The 17,106-nt window shown below is 43.1% G+C and overlaps 2 protein-coding genes across 2 annotated transcripts; both read right to left on the minus strand.

Moving 5' to 3' along the window:
* Window positions 1-938: 938 nt before the first annotated feature.
* Window positions 939-2,718, minus strand: twist1a (twist family bHLH transcription factor 1a). Its single transcript, XM_018667917.2, has 2 exons — window positions 1,923-2,718; window positions 939-1,475 (listed from the first exon to the last, which is right to left on the minus strand). The coding sequence occupies exon 1, from the start codon at window positions 2,505-2,507 to the stop codon at window positions 1,950-1,952; it is 558 nt and encodes a 185-aa protein (XP_018523433.1). The 5' UTR covers window positions 2,508-2,718; the 3' UTR covers window positions 939-1,475; window positions 1,923-1,949.
* Window positions 2,719-4,048: 1,330 nt separating this feature from the next.
* Window positions 4,049-16,995, minus strand: LOC108877766 (fer3-like protein). The gene has a single exon (XM_018667929.2). It carries the CDS (start codon window positions 4,951-4,953, stop codon window positions 4,477-4,479), a length of 477 nt encoding a protein of 158 aa, XP_018523445.1. The 5' UTR covers window positions 4,954-16,995; the 3' UTR covers window positions 4,049-4,476.
* Window positions 16,996-17,106: the final 111 nt, after the last annotated feature.

Genomic DNA, 17,106 nt, shown 5'->3' on the forward strand with positions numbered 1-17,106 from the left:
CCTGTATGCATCTAATGACATATTAAAACACAGATAGTTCTTTGGTATTTTTACTTTGTATATCTATTGAGATATTTTCTGGAGGTTGGTCTGTGAGCCTCTAATAAAGACAGGATTGAGACCATTAATGTCCCTAATGGTGTGTCAGCAGAAAGGTGGGTTTTTGTGGCACAACCTGAATGTGTTCTTATTTCTCATTAATCTATGGAGTCAAACTGTAAAAATCAGATTCAATAAACAATTTAGGAAGATTTTAAATGTTTTTATACAGCATTAAAATTCCACTGTGTAGAGCCAGTTTTGACATCATGTGTACTTTCTAAGATTATTTTGTTTTCACCATGGTCCTGCAACTTGAAGTTTTGTTTTGATATTCTACTTTCTTTATATGTGGATAATTAGTTCTTTAAAAAAGAAATTAATAATAATCAGAATTGCAGGTATATGTAATCAGACACAGTCTAACCATTGCTTTTTATCTGTCAAAGCTCTTGAGGTGGCTGCTGCAGCACCTGCAGGAGACCCCCATGCTGACCTGTGGCTCGGCAGGACATCTGGGAATATCGTGCATGCCTCCCACAGCTCCACATTCACCCTGTTCAAACAGACCACCAACTAATTATGGCTTTCCCAGATCCCTGAGCTCAAGAAATCACTGCAGAATAAGCCACGGGTATGAGATGTTTTTCTTTTGTCCCCCTCCACTGTGGTTTAGTTGACTGGGGATTCAGCAAAAACAAATGAAAATAAACTCTCTGCACAGACTTAAAGCACTGAGACTATGGGAAATGAGTTTGTTTCAAAATATCAGGTATTCTTTTGTGTCAAATAACGGTCTACCCTCATGTCTTCAGCTGATGGTCTTGAGATTGAGCTGTTTATTATTTAGCCTCTTGTTTTAGAACTTAAGTCAAAGTCTAATGAATATCCAGACAACTGAGAGGAATGAAACATACCTTCTTTTTTTTTATTCAAGATATTACCAAATATTTACAACACTCAAAATGCGCAGACTCCAGATCCATTCAGCATTCTGTGATATCCCAAAAATAAATAACTTTTATTTGAGAAAGGGGGAAAGGAATTTTTCGAACCTGTGTATAAAAATAAATACAAAATACTTCATTTGCTGTGAAACATTGTCACAGGGAGGGAATGTGGAATGAACTGTCATTTTTCACTCATGTTTCAAAACAGAGCAGTTCCTCAGAGCTCTTTTTTTTTGGTTTGTTTTTCTTTCTTTTTTTTTTAAAACAACATTCATAGTCGCAGTGGTCTCTCTTTCTTCATATCCGTCTGTCCTAAGTGCTCCCTTGCAAACGTTACAGTCCATTGCAAAAGGGAAATATGAAAAGCCCGCTCTCTTCTCAGGGCCTGATGCACAGTGGCTGCAGCCATGGGCCCCCGCTGTGTTTGGCCTGTTTCAGTCTATCTGAAGGGTTGGACTGATCCACTTGTTCCACAGTCTGGATAATCTGTGAGAAAAATATGCATTTGATCAGGAAAAAGAGCAACAGAGAAAAATAACTCATTTGTACAGCAACTTCTTAATGCATCTGTGTAAGCTGAATATTCCCTCCTAAATCCCCCACTTTACATATAAGTTGTAAATGACAATTAGGTGATATGTGAATATTATATGTGAAGGTGAATGGTGAAATCTTGTGGCTGCTTTACAAATAAAGCATAATTTACGTTTTTGCACTCTCTACAGGGACCTACACCCACTTCATAACGAAAACAACGCAGGCCTAATGAACTGTTGAAAAGTTTTGGGGGAATTTCATTCAAATATTGCAGCCAAAGAAAAGCTGTTGGAACATTATTGCCTCGATTTTTCATCTGGGTGCGGTGCGTAAAATGCGTAAAATTGGCACAGCCTGTCTCCCTGCAGGATGAAAAGTGAAAGGAGCTCAGCCTACCGTGCAGTCTCATCCACAGCAGCCCCGCTAGTGGGACGTAGTAGACAGGGACCACGCGCCCCCCATCCTCCAGACCGAGAACGCGTAGCTCAGCCGCTCGTGCGCCACGTAGCTGCAGCTGGTTCCTCGCGCGTCCAGCTCGTCGCTCTGCAGAACTTGGCATAGGAAGTCGATGTACCGGGCCGCCAGCTTCAGGGTCTGGATCTTGCTGAGTTTGTCCGACGGCAGGGTGGGAATGATCTTACGTAACGACGTGAATGCCTCGTTGAGAGACTGCGTCCGTTGCCGTTCGCGGATGTTGGCCATCACGCGCTGTGTCTGTAGGTCATCCAAGGAGCGCGCGGGGCTGCTGCTGGCCTCGCTGCCGCCGCTCCCGGCGCTGCCTCCATCGCCGCCGCCGTCGCAGCTCTTCCTGCATTTCTTCTTCTCGGGGCTCGGGCTCTCCACGTCTCCCTCCTCCTCCTCCGCGTCCGCAATCCTCCTCGCCGCCCGCCGCTTCCTCGCGCCCCGCCGCGGCAGCTGACGGTCGGTCTCCTCCTCGCTGTTCCCCGCGCTGTCCATTGGGGAGGAGTCCTCTTCCCGCATCGTCTTTTGCCTAAAAACTTTTCTGTGGCCTGATAGACCGTTACAACCCCCTGACCCGGATCCCCTGAACTGGTTACAACATCAACAAACTGTACAGGTAACGCAGAGCGTGGCCTGGAGTGGGGTGTGGGCTCGGTATTACGGTAAATCTCGTGCGCCACGGAGAGGGAGAGGTGGCTGCCAGACTGGGACGACCGGGGCTCTTATAAGAGCGGGCAGGAGGATTTTGGGGAGCGCTGTGATTGGGTGAGGAGGGGTGTAACATAATACTGCAGGAGAAGGAGAGGGCTAGCTATGATATTAGGAATAGAGTTTAAGACATGCAGGCTCCTTTACACAAGATTGGGAAAGGGAGGGGGTGTAGTAGGGGCGGTGTTATTGAATCATAGGTGCAGATTTGTGCATGGCCTGAGCACTCCCGCTTTTAGGGATGAATTCTTTCCTCCTACCCCACCCCAATTTATTTCTGCCCCAAATGCATTATGGTGATTTTTTTTCTAACACACTTGAATTAAAGAGAGGAATGGGAATCTCTTTTGAAAGTCTATCAGATGAACTCTGACAAGAACTTAGTCCCATGTTGGCATTTTTGTCCTTTTTTAAAAAGCTTGCTACACCACACATCAACATGTGTGGACATTTGACTTGTTTCCTATTGTTAAAAAAAAATAATCAAAGAACATATTAGAAATTCTTCCACAAGCATGTTGTGTGTTGCAGGCCTCAAGTCTCTCTGTTCGGATCTGAGATGGGAGCAGTGGTGGTGGCTGTGAAAAATATCAGACCTACTGAAACACAGGAGGTTGTCGCAGCAGGAGGTCTCTGCTCGTATAAGCAGACCGAGGTGTTTATTTTCCCGTCAGCGGCCCCGCGTTGAGGTATGCGCTTAAATGTGTCTGACTCCCGCAGGGATCTCTAGGCCGCGGCTCAGGTTTAAAAGACGGGCCGTCACAGGGAGCTCTCAGGGCGGATCCGTGCTCACAGCGGGGTCGCTGAAGGCGGTGTAAGCAGGCCGGACCGCAATGCAAACACTGGAGGTGATAAAGATGGAAGTGAGGTGAGAGAGAGAGAGAGAGAGAGAGAGAGAGAGAGAGAGAGAGAGCCTACACATGACCACCCTGATCTGAGGCCTACCGCAAAATATGATCAAAATCCGGCCACCTCTACATGTGACTGAAACTAGATCAGGCAACTTGTGGAGGTGGTCTGCGGAGGGCCACAGCAGGACCGACACGGTCCCATTCACAGCCACAAGCGCCTTTCGGGCCTGAATCCCCCGTCTCTCACATCATATCACTGACTAAACTGACACCTCAGAGACAAAGATAAACGTCGCGCCGTGAGCCTGAGATTTGCTTTTCAAAACCCACTTTATCTTTGTCTAATAAAGCCGCATTTGCTCTGAGTGAGGAAGCCTCACGCTGGGACACCTGTGTGTGACGGACCAGGTGAGGCCGTGTCGCTCTCCGAGGTGCTGAAAAACACACACCTGAAACCCCACTGTGCACCCAGCTTAGAAATGTTGTTGTAGCCCACAGCGTCTATTGAAGGTTGTATTTACTGTTTGCAGCCTTCCATTGCACCCAGGTCATAAAACTGTCAGGGACTGATCGGACACTGTATTCCTATAAATCTGGTCAAAATGAGTCTGAATTGAATTTTATGCTTTTTCTTCTTTCATTGCATTGGAGTGCGAAGAACACATACATTGCTATAGGCTATAGGTTTATTTTTAAGCAACAATAAGCCACATATATTATTATATATTAAATGAAATATCTGGAGAAAGTCTTCTTGGCAAGTTTAAAAAAATCTTGCTGTAACAATAAACTCGAGATAAAGGTGATAATTGTTGAATGTCATCTTGGATCAGGTTGTCAGTTCATTCTCATGTGTCGTTGTCCTCGCCGAAATAAACCCAGTCTAGTCCAGTTTCCGTGGAGTAAAGTTAATATTGTACTGTCCTGTCTCAGGTGTTCTCCAGCAGGTCTGTCATGAAGGAGATGTAGACGATGGCCAGGCGGAGTGTCTCGATGCGGGACAGTCTCTTCTCGTAGGCGAACGTGGGAACTTTCCTCCTCAGTTCGTCAAACGCCTCGTTCAGGCTAAACATCCTCTTTCTTTCTCGCACGTTGGCTGCCTGTCGCTGGACCACGGTGATGATCCTCCTCCGTTTGGACTTGGTGTGCCCGTGGGCCCCGCGGCTGTAGTACCTCGACGGGCCCATCACCAGATGCTCGGCGCGGAGCTCCGCGGTGCGCACGCCGTTTTCCAAACCCCTGCTCCAGGACGAGTCGTTCAGCCGCGTCTGGTCGCTGGGACTGGGTGGGATGTTATCCACCTGCTGTTTCGGTCCCAAAGTGTACTTTTGTGGAAACTCTATCAGATTCATGTCACTGACAAAATTTATTAACGTGGAGTCCACTAAGCGGCCTTGCAGCTCCATATTCAGCCCCCGATTGCAGTCTCATAGAGAATATGTCACTTTTATGGGTCTGCGATTCAGTCAAGCGCGAGAGCTGACGCCAATCAAAAGCTTTCAGGACTGTCTAAAATCATTCACCAGACACAGAGACCAAAGCAGGAGAGCATCTTAAAAAGTGGATCCAAAAACTTCCCCAAATCCGGTCAGAGCACGACAGGGTGAGATCCTATTTGGCTCAAATCCAAGAGCCTTTTCCTGCTGTTTTAATAAGTCGCCTATGCCACTTCACAGCGCGACATCTTTCATGCTCCTCTTCAGCTCTAAACTGAGTCCATTTGTGCTGTTAGTCGGCCGATGAGTGAGGCTGAATCCGAGGAAAGAGGCTTAAAAAGGCCGAGAGGAAACTAGAGGGCCCTGCCAATTGATGTGCTGTCCTGGAGGCCCTTAATGAGCTTCTGAAGAACGGAGGCTCTTGACGGAGGGTCATACAGTCCTGTTTGCTCTCTCCCCTCTAGCTTCAGAGGCTAAATAATGACACTTTTATCACTTAAACAGGCCAGGGGAAGACCAAATAGAACATTCCCTAACAGTCACTATACACCACAAGCTTTTCTGTTGCAAATTAAAGCAAATAACTATTGGTTCCCATGGAAAGACAGTGTCCACACTACAGGGACCAGTGAGAAGTCCACTGGTGTAAGTCAGTGGTGGTATATCTGAGAGTGCTTGTCATTATAAAGTGCTCTGCATCAGTGAGACCATTTTTTTTGTACTGGGCGATGATAGTAGTGATGACTAAGATGTGAAAATCAGAGAAGTTGAGTCTGAATTGAAGGCTATTTGCTTTCTAGGTTAAAGTTTTTACTGAGGCTGACTTTATGAACTCAGTCACTCACTCTCATTTTTCATTCTTTATGGAAACCCAGCAATGGTAAAAACTGATTTTCCCCACCACTTCACAAGCTTCGTTTGTGTAAGAGGTAATTTGGGGCCAAAGTAATAGGCTGCGATGGATTACTGCGCCTATCTGAACAATGTAGGGACACATGCAGATCTGTTTCATCCAGGTGCTGTGTCCAAAAACACTGGGAGATGTCTACAGTGTGGGTTGCTGTTGAGGTTATGTGGAGAGACACTAATTCCACATTTGACTTGCCAAATAGAATTTCCTTCCTTTTCATTTTATCCAATAGAGATTTTTCAGATTTAATCTCATAATATTTTTAATCAGGCAGTTTGACTAAGAACACAAACACTGATTTAAGTAATGACCAAACAGGCAACAGGAAAAGTTACATTTCATACACAAATCCAGACTCAAGGACTGTCCAGAAAAATTATCATGAGTTTTAGGTGCTTTCGGGTTAAACAGTTTACTCAAGGACAACTCAACTTTTGTGGTTAAAAGGAGGAGAGAGTGTTGTGTTCTAAAATTTGCTGAATTCAGCTAGAGTAGTGCTGGTGGTTTTTAAAGCCCACTCATGATGACGAATTGTTCCAAATGCCATGAAAAATTCAAAGCACTCAACTTTAGTAGGTACAGTCAGATGCTGATCCCCGAGGATAAGTCCTCCTTTGGTTTGTCCCTCATGGGAGGTCAGAGGTCACAGATGATCCCAGAACAGAGATTTGCTGTTTGAATGAAGTTTCTGTTCATATTGTGATCATTTTGGTTGATAGGTCATTATATTCTATCACAGTGATAGTCTCTGAATAATATTGGTCTGATGCAGTGGTTAGCACCGTCGTCTCACAGCAAGAAGGCTATGGGTTCAAACCCTGGTTCAGCCAGGGCTGAACTGCCCATAGGTGTGTAGAAAAAGCTCTGCAGTGAAGGCTCTGGCCCATTCAAGTATCTCACTAAGCAATGACAGTGCGACAATGAGCCAGAAGGTACAATCTAAGGACCCTGAAACTGAAGCAGCTAAATGGAACTCAGCCCTCATCTATTTAAGTATTTAAACCTGTGCTTTTCCTACAGCAACATGTCAAAATGTCTTCCATGAAGAAGATCTTCTAATAAACGGTTTATTACACAATATAATGTAGCTACGAGCAAGATATCACAATATTTTTTAAGTGTTTATTACTGTCAACAGCTACAACTCCTCCTATGAAACATCATGCTTAAACAAATTATAGATACTTGATAATGTAATAGTAATCATATATGACAATATTTAAAGAGTTTTGAACACTTCTATCAACAGTTTTAAGCTGGCAAGCATTCCTTATTTTTTTGTAGATTAGTTTTGCCTGCTACATAAAAAACATATTTTTGCTTACAATAAAAACGTAGTGTGTTATATACCATTAATTAAGTGTAGCTTGTTGATTGCACTCCCATCTGTGTGAACACATCAGTAACCAATGGAGAGCCTCTGTCTTTTTCCTTCCTTTTGCATTCCTCTGTGATTATTCCATATACACACGAGTGTGAGCGTCCTGTATACACACTTCAGCTTAAGTGTATCTTCTCCATCTCCCTTCGCTGTTACTTCTTCCTCTCTCCTCTCTGTTTCCCTGGCGGGCAGATAAACATGATGGGACATTCCGCCGGTTGTCGTGGAAACGCTGAGAAAGCACAGCTGGGCGGGAGAATATGAGGTAATCTCACCCTGGGGCTGCTGGGTAAATATTGGTCTTAAATAAGGAGTAAAACCCCAAAAGAGGCACGCAAACACACACACACACACACACACACACACACACACACACACACACACAAACACACACCTACAGGGGTTTATCCCAGTTTTGTCTGAGTGGAAACACACAGGACAGACCTTCACACAGGCGCTCATTACAGCACATTTCCTGCTCTGCTCTGTTATTACTGGTTACACAGAGTGAAATTAATGATAGTTTGTGGTGTGACTAAATGTTTGTGGAAGTAAACATTGAGGGTTTGACAGATACAACCCCAACATTAGAACCCCAATTTTGTCAAGAAGTCTGGATGTTCAACTCAGTCAAGTGGATTTTCGGCTAAATGCTAACATGCTCTCAATTACAATGCCATGCTGATGTTTGGCAGGCAGAATGTTAACCATGGCCACCATCTTATGGTGTTAGCACACTAACTCTCCAATAATTATGGCGACAGTTCACTCAAAATCGCAAATATCAACCTCATAATTGCACTGAAGGAAAAGTCGGAGGATCTCCAGAGTCAGCAAGGGTTATCCTCTGGGAACCATGAATTTCGGCGCAAAGTTTTGTGGCAATTCATGCTGTCAGTGTTGATCCGTTCCACTGTAAAAGTGGAACCTTTGACCTGCTGGTGGTGCTAGATGAAAAGTCAGTAGTAGTCAGCCAAAATTATTATTCATCCTTTGGGGACCATCAAATTTATCTGATGGGGTATTTCAGTCTGCACTAAAGTGATGGACCAACAGACAGACAGTGGCATCCCCAGAGCCTTGCAGCTAATGTGGCTAATAAAAATCGCAAAGAGGTTGTAATTTAAATTTTTAATGACATTTTTGATAACAGAGACTCTGAAAGTATGAAAACGAAGCTTCATCTTATAATTTCTACAGAGTGGATCTACCAAAGACACCCAGCAGGACAGCCTGGCACTTCAGTTCATAAGCATTATCTTACAGCACATAGCACAGACACCATCTTGACAATGAATCCCTCATGGATATTGGGACCATATATCACCATAATACCACAGTAATACCTGGAAAGAATGGACTTTGAGTCCTGCGTGTTGGGAAACATGATTTCACTAATTTCACATGAGGACTGAATGTGAAAGAAATATGTATTTTTAATATGTAAGTATTGTGTGGTAACACTGAAGTAGTTTATTAATATAGAGATCACCAGAGAACAGTACGTGTCCAGTGTGCTGCTCCAGAGCAGCCAGAGCTGTTCTCACCATGTAAATCTGTCTTCCTACTCCTCCTCTGGCTCTGTCCTCAGTGTGCTATAAGAACACAGCCAAATCTCTCCCACTACCATTGTAAATCTGAAACTGGACACTTTTCTCTCGTTCTATTTCTTTCTCAGCCTCTCTCTCTCTTTCCTTGAATCTGTCTCCTTCTCTGTTTTTCTCCCTTACCGAGCTGTTTCTCTCCGCGCCTCCCTCATTTTCTTTGCTTGTTTTCTTCTCTTACCGACTGATACATCCTTCACTTCCTAACTGTTTTGCAAATTATGAAAATAAAGCAATTTAGCCAGTGTGACAAAGCTTACTTTACTTCACCCAGTGAGAAAGTTGATGTCATTGTAAACTGACTGCATAAACAGCAACAGAATATGCATGAGAAAGAAATCCTGTATTCTGTTTTATAAATATTATTATAGGGAATTTTGAAAATTGGAGAGAGGGAAAGAGGCACAGGCACAGAGTGGGAGACAGTGGGAGTAAGGGAGATGAGTTTAACTCCTGACCTATCTGCCTCTTCTTCATTGTGTCACTCTGACTCTCTCAGTTGTTTCTTTCCGTCTCTCTCCACACCCAGAAGCTGACTCATTGGTTCACTTGTCCCACCTTCCCCTGCATCCCGCCCTCTGATTGGCTTGGGCGCTTTAGCCAACGCTCAGTCGTGGGGTGTTTACACAGCTGGGTGGCCAGTGAAAAGGTAGGGTTCGTGCGTGTGCGTGCGTGTGGAAGTTGGATAAACCCCAATACCACATCATATATCTCCTTGCTCGCCTCCCCCCTCCCGATTCCTCCAAACCTACACCTCCCACTTGCCAAAACCGCTGCCTGCCCTCAGCTCCTCCTTTCCGAATTAGCCTCTTTCTCTTAATCCAACCTCTTAGCTCCCACTCTCCACCGCCACACCAAAAATCTCATTGCATGGCACGGCTCCCCCACCCACTCTTACCCATGTCAGCACCTTGCCTCAACCCACTCCACCCCCTCCAGCTCTGTCTGAGTAATGTCTGTGTTTATTTTCTGAAAGAAGGTCACCCACTCTCTACTGTGTATTTTGAGGGTGCCATGTTTCATTTGTTTTAAGTGTCATATTCTCAGCCGTGGTGTATGTTGAGATGCCTGATTTGCCTGAGATGACAACTCTTTGATGATGATGATAATGATGATGAAAATAGGAGTGCCATGGTTTAAGCACTTTAGCCTTGTTGGCCAATTGGCTTTAAGTGTGTTTGTCTGGGTTTGTTTGGCTAAGTCATAATCTGTTAAGTCAGTGTTTTTTCCTCTTTACACTGAGATAATTTATGTAAAATATGTTTACACGTGACTTTTTTCTTCTCACCACAGTGCCACAACCACTTAGGAACAAAGACGAGTTGGAAAATATGGTTGGCACTGAAGAAAAACATTGCTAATCTAACTATAAATGGAGGAATCTCTGCTTGACTGTATTTTGATTTTCTTGACAACCACTCATCTGATCCACTTCTAACTTGGCCAGTGTATTGCTTGTGCAGTTTTTTTTGGAGGGGATGAGCAATCCACGAGAAAGCTTCAAACGCTGCTTCCCTGCATGTTACTTCACATGCAGAGAAAGGCGGAACTACACTATGAGGGCAGTGCAGCACCTGGACAATTTACAGCACACACATGCCAAGGTTTTAAGAAAGGCGGAACTCAACTGTGTGCCATTGGATGTTTCACCCCTTTCATTGTGTAACTTTGTATTTACTGTGCTTTTCACATGCAAACCAAGTTGTTTGAGGACATGGATCCTAGGGCACAATTTATGAATCTGAGGGCAGCGACTATGAATCTGTGAGCATTTCTTATAAACCATGTGCACAGATTTCTAAAGCCAAAGGATATTCACATTTACACAAAGATCCCAGTGGGGCTCTGTACCGTTCTTATGTTTCTGTAATGGGTAATTTTGCATGCCAAGACTTGACCAATGCAGGCAACACAATCAGCCCCTATGCAGACAGTCACATTTTGAACAGGCACTGCACTAGTTCTCACAAACACAAAACTTCTGAATGACTGAATGTTTAGCTTCTTAGCTGGATTACTGAATGATAGGCAGTACTGGAAGGAGGCTTGCATCATCAGCCTCACAAGCAGTCACAGCACCTAATGGCATCCCAATAACTTTAGTTGTAATCATGCATTATTGTTACTCGTGGTTCAGGATTAAAATAATCACTCATGAGCTTAATGTTAAATCTGTGAGAAGCTCATAAAAATCAGGAAAAAACAACATTAACAGCTCATGGTGCCAAAGAGCATGAAAATAAATGAAGTTTCAATAGCTACTCTCCAAACAGAAACCAATTCTCGACTGACAAAAAAAATCTCAACTCAAGACAATCTGTGCTGTTTCCAAAGGTTTCTACCATATCTTGTGGCCTTTCTCTGCATATTCCCATCCTTCAACAGAGACAGGGGTTACAATCTTTCCCCACCAAATTCCACAGTCAGGTCACATGATTAACAACTCAACCATCTCAATGAGTAACTCCATCTGCTAAAGACAGTTGACAGAAAGCTTTGAAAGTAAGCTGGATCTTTGTTGGAACCGTTTCTTTCTACCGCATCATAAATTTTATGAACTGCCCTAAAAGTTCAGTCATAACTTTTTTTCATCATTAAATTGACTACACTGCCAGATATTGTTAGCCTTAAACTTTCTGTACAGCTAATTCATAGAATCCAGTAACTGGAATTGGGACTTGCTGAATTCCAGTACCTCTGAAATTCTCTGCAATTTCTTGGGAAACAAGCTTGGCATATCATCTTTAAAGAATGTGCTTGCATCTGCCATAGAGCTTCAAAATGAAAGTGAAGCAAGTGATTTGGAGAATTACAAGACTTAGAAAAACCCCCTCCAGCACATGACACTGACATGTACACTTACTATAGCATTTAGACTTATTACAAAATGTAGATGCTGTATAGTTGCTCATGGTGCACCTGTGGCACAATTCATTCCCCACGTTGCACTGATTACCCCCAAAAAACAGTGGCTGTAATTTCATACTTATACCCTCAACAGGTATATACTGTAGGTGCTATATGTACGTTTTTGCTAACACTGCATAGCCAACAGCTGTTCACTTACCAGCAGGTGGCAGTAGTGATAATGATCGCAGGTATTCTTGCATTTACTGTTTCATTCAACGACTCACTGAACAAGAGGTTGAAGTATGTCCTCTGGGCCACATTACACCTTCATCCTCTCACATTGGACTGAGGGCAGACTGGACACTACAGTGACTCACTATTGCCTCTTGAGGTACAAAGTGGCATCCTGAGATAAGACAGGCCGGGCCAGGGCTAGCTATTAGATATTTCTGCAACATAATTCCCACATGTCTTGAACATAATGTCAAAACTGTTATTTCTTCACATTCTCTTGATAATTTTAGTTAATGTCTGAAAGTATTAATCTAAAATACTTACGTATAACACCTTTAACTCTTATCAAATTTGATTCTTGACAAGTGCTTAATCTCTCTGACTGTGTTTCAACATGTTAATAATGAGCTCTCAAAGCTGCCTTCAGTGAATGCTGCTGTCTTTAGGCACTGATATCTAAACTCACTGAGGAAAATTTTGTATCTTTCTTTTTATGTTTAACATATTTGTCATATATAGTCTTTGGAAATTCAAATTAGCTTGCTTGCCAGAGTCAGTGGATGGTTCACTGATCAGGGGAGTTTCTTTTCATCTTCTTGTCAATGACTTTATAAGTGCTTTTCCAGCAATCAGCTCTAATGTACACATCATCACCAGTATTGGCCACCCAGGTTTCGCTTTCTTTTCATCCCTCCCTCTCCTCCTTATTTCTCTTTCTCTCTCTATCGTGCCCTCTTTCCTACACGGATACCTTCAGCCCTGCTCTGCAGTTTGACAAGGTTGTCATAAAATTATAATAATAAAATATTTAGTTGTGTCCTGGGTATTGTCCTGTAAAGCTACATGACTAAACATGAGATCATTTTTTCCAGACCCAGAAGTTTTTTTTTTTTTTCCCTCTTGGCTTATTTATTTTTCTGTGGTTTTGGGAGGTTGTGGTTGAAAGTCTGATGATATGCTGTGTGTGTTCCTCTCCTTACCCCACCTCTCAGTACTCCTCTCCACATTTCTACTTTCCTCTCGATTTATACGCAAAAGGTATAGGGAGTGATAAAAATACATTTTTTACATTGGCTTGTTGTTCCACCATAAATCACTACACTCGCTTTCACATTCATGTCTATGAGTTGGCCTCATTCTTTATTAGTGTCGTGCCTGCAGATGATGTTACTATCATAATAACTGTGTACAGCTAAGATTAAAACCAAGTTATTTTTTTTCTTCCTTTCTTATTTCTTTCTTCTTTTTTTTTTTACCTTTTGTCCTTTCCCTGCCACATTTCCCCCGTGTTTTGGGTGTAGGAGTTATGGTTCGGTCTGAACACTGTCTAGACGCCTATGAGCCTCCCATTACCTCCTGATTACACTGAGCCCTATTAATCTCACTGGGCTGGCTGACCAGGGCAGAGCACAAACACACACACACACACACACACACACACACACACACACACAAACACACTCACACAAATACAAGTAGGCAGGAACACACAAAAAAAGAAATATTTCAAACTGTATGAAAAAGTCAGAGAAAAAATGCTTCCTGAACCTGGAAAAATATTATTTGGTAATAACAGAGAAAACACACGATGCATGCTACATTTGAGTGATTTGAAAATATTTCAACTGAGCACGAGATGTAAACATACAGAAATGATCATCATGCAATGTGTTACAAAAAAATGCTGTAAAACTGAACAATTATAAGCAGCAAAAAGCAATAAAATTCTTGGCAATCTGACCTGTCCTCTGAGAGAAAGGTATTGTTGAAACTGAATTAAGTAATTTCAAATTTAAAGGAAAAGTTCACATTTTTTGTCTTTTGTTATTTTCTGTCTCTGTTCACATGCAGAATGTGACACCCAGACAAGCAGAGAAGAAAAAGCCAGAAAATCAAATCTTCAGGTGATCACTGGACTGAAATGATCCTAAATATCTGATCTTATCTATTCAGATGTTTCATTAACCCATTCACTGATGACTCCCCGAGGAATCCCCAAAATAATGAGTGTGAAATTGGACAAACACACACATACACATATATAGACCCATACACAATTCCCTTGAGCAAAATGGTGTCACAGGAAACACCCGTCTGTTGTCGCCAGGGCAACTGGGGACAGGGCGGTGGGTGTCGGCTGCCAAGGAAACAAACTAGCTATGGGAATCCAGCTCACCAACCAAAAGTAACGTTTATTTTTGGGGTTAATAGTGTGCGTGTATGTGTGCTTGTGTATGTGTGTGTGTGTGTGTGCAGACATTGATCCCTTGGGAAAGAGTTAAATGCTTGAGTCAGTCTGTCTCTGTGTGAGCACGGGCTATTTGCCTACCTGAGGGAGCATGAAAAACAGAGATGCAAAGCTAAAGTGCCAAAAATCTCTCAGAAATGTCTTTGAAAATGCCATAAAGGGATTTCATGGATGTCAGTAGGCCTGTGAGAGATGGGCTTTGATACGACTCAGTCTAGCCCTGGACTGTGTTGGAGGATATATGGCCACAGTTGCACAGCTCTGACTGGTGGAACACTTAAGGTTTTATGACCTGCTGCCATTTGGGGCTCTGGGATAGAGCAGAGTGCCGACCACATAACTAATTAGGCCTGGCCAACGGGGGTGTGCAAGGATGGGGATTTGTGGATTGCGGGTTTGTGGATGTGGTGTGTCTGCATGAGTGAATGAGCGAGCGAGCCAGCGAGTGTGTGGCATGGGTCGTTGCGCGCATGCGTGTGTGTGTGTGTGTCCTGAACCTGGAGCATTGCGTCAGGGCGCCGTTTGTTCTCCATAAAGACTCCACAGGTTCTTTCATGTAGGAGCCGCCATGCAGGCCTGGAAACTTTGACACAGGAGATAGGGACCCCACAGCTAGCCCTATACATACACACACACACACACAAACAGACACACACACATTAGAGAGACCACTCCTATTGAGGCAGCAAGAGGGAGACAGAGGTGTATGAAAAGATAGTCTGGCCTGCTCAACAAAAACAACACTCCTCCTATTGTCTCATCTCTCTAACCCTCCCTCTTCTTCTCTCTGTCGGAGGATTATGAAGATAAACGGCCGTGCCTAGATATGAGAGTCCAGTGGCAGGAGGTGGGGGCGGAGGGGTGGTTGTCAGAAGTGGAATGTGTCTGAACTGCACACCGCCTCCTATAAATCTGGGAGACAAGTAGGAGGAGGAGAGGGAAAGCAGGATAGGGGGAAGAGGACGAGTCAGCGTGAGGGAGTGATAGGAGGAACGGTAAGATAAATGAGCGTCGACGGAGGTGGGGTGGGGGGCACACAGGTGCAAGAGATGTGCACAAGGACTGGGGCTGAATTCTAAGCAAATGAGAGCGATAAAGGCAAAGAGGGAGGTCGGAACGGGACAAATTACAGCGAACCATCGCTTGAACTTTTCATATCGTTGTTTCTAAATCTCTCCATCTCGAGATTACAAGTGCTAAGTGTTTTGTGTATTTGTACAGTTCAAACAGTGGAGGTTGCACAATTTGAGGTCATTCAGAGCTTTCCTTTCTGGCAACACTGGGAGCGATTTGTAATGGCTGTGTTTACAAGTACATCAGATTGTAAAAAAAAAAAAAAAAAAAAAAAAAAAAAAGCTCTAAATGGAGCTAATGTTATTCTGCAGGAGGCTAAAGTATGTGTAACATGAGCTTTTATGTTTATTTTTGTGTGTGCGCTCCTCTTGTTTCGGCGTGTACTTCAGCTGGAAGCAGGATTATTATTATTATTGAGAACCAACATCCGGTTGTCAATTTGTAAAAATGATGAGATGATTAATCTCAGGATTTAATAAAGTAAAAATAGAAATCCTGTATTTGCTGGATCAGTTGCCAGGCAACCAGCAGAAACTCCAATAAGTAACCGGCCTAGGCCAAGAAATACTCCAGTAAGTATCAGTTAGTACTGTTATATTTAGACTGAAGTTTCTGGATGGATTGGACAAACAAGATATGTTATTAAATGAGCTTTGGATGTGCTGGTAGGTGGATTTTTTTTTTCCAATTCAGTTCAATTCAGTTTTATTTACATAGCGCCATATCACAACAAAAGTCATCTCAAGGCACTTTTCATACAGAGCAGGTCTAGACCATACTCTTTGAAATAGGTATTTACAGAGAAATCCCACCATGAGCAGCACTAGGCGACAGTGGCAAGGAAAAACTTCCTTTTAAGAGGCAGAAATCTCGAGCAGAACCGGACTCAGGGTGGGCAGCCATCTGCCTCGACCGGTTGGGTTAAGAAGGAGAGAGAGGGGGGGGGGGGGGACTAGCCATTTCCCCATTTCCATTCTTTATGCTAAGCTAACTGGCATCTGGCAGTAGCTTCACATTCACCAAACAAGCAGACATTCATACAGACATGAAAGTGATGTCAATCTTCTCATCTCAGTAAGAAAGTGAATGTGTGAATTTCCAAAAACAGTTCATTTTATAAATACTTTGGGGTTTCTCATTCTCTAATCATCTGCAGCTCAACAGCCCAACAGGTCAAATGAATTTTTCACATCACAGCCAGTCCAAAGTTGTTCTTAGTTGAACTGGTGCGTAAAGTATTTGCAAATGATTCATTAACAATTGATAAAGCCATGAGTCACAACTTGTACCCTCTAAAAGGGTGCACCTTATTAGAAAGGGGTACCATTATTTCTTAATAGACAAAACTGGCTGGTTTAGCCTCAATCTTTCCTGGAAAACAGCAAGTGTAGTTGGATATAAACAACACAGAACACACAGAAATGCCAATGGGGCATCTCATGTCGCTGACAGAAATATAATGATTAGGTGTGACAAATGAAGATGAGCCAAGTTAATTGCAGCTCCTTATCTGTCCTCTTTAGGCAGCTCCTGATAAGCTCTCCAACACTTAGCACCTCACAGCTAATTAGACTCCCCACTGAAAGGCGATGGTGGGGGGGGGGGTAAAGAAAACAGAAAGATCTTTAGAGCTGTCTCTCAACGCTTTATCACTTGACACCTACTGGTGAGTATTAAAAAGTTTGTTGTGGGAGGGAATCTGCCTGAAAAACAAGACATCTTGTTATGAATAATCTTTAAAGCTATGCTGTTATTACTAGAGGCTCATTTGCCTTTAAAAAACATCCTACTTTTATTTATGAACATTTTAAATCACTGAATA

Source organism: Lates calcarifer, linkage group LG3, assembly GCF_001640805.2.
Source record: "Lates calcarifer isolate ASB-BC8 linkage group LG3, TLL_Latcal_v3, whole genome shotgun sequence".
NCBI classification, from domain to species: Eukaryota; Metazoa; Chordata; class Actinopteri; family Centropomidae; genus Lates; species Lates calcarifer.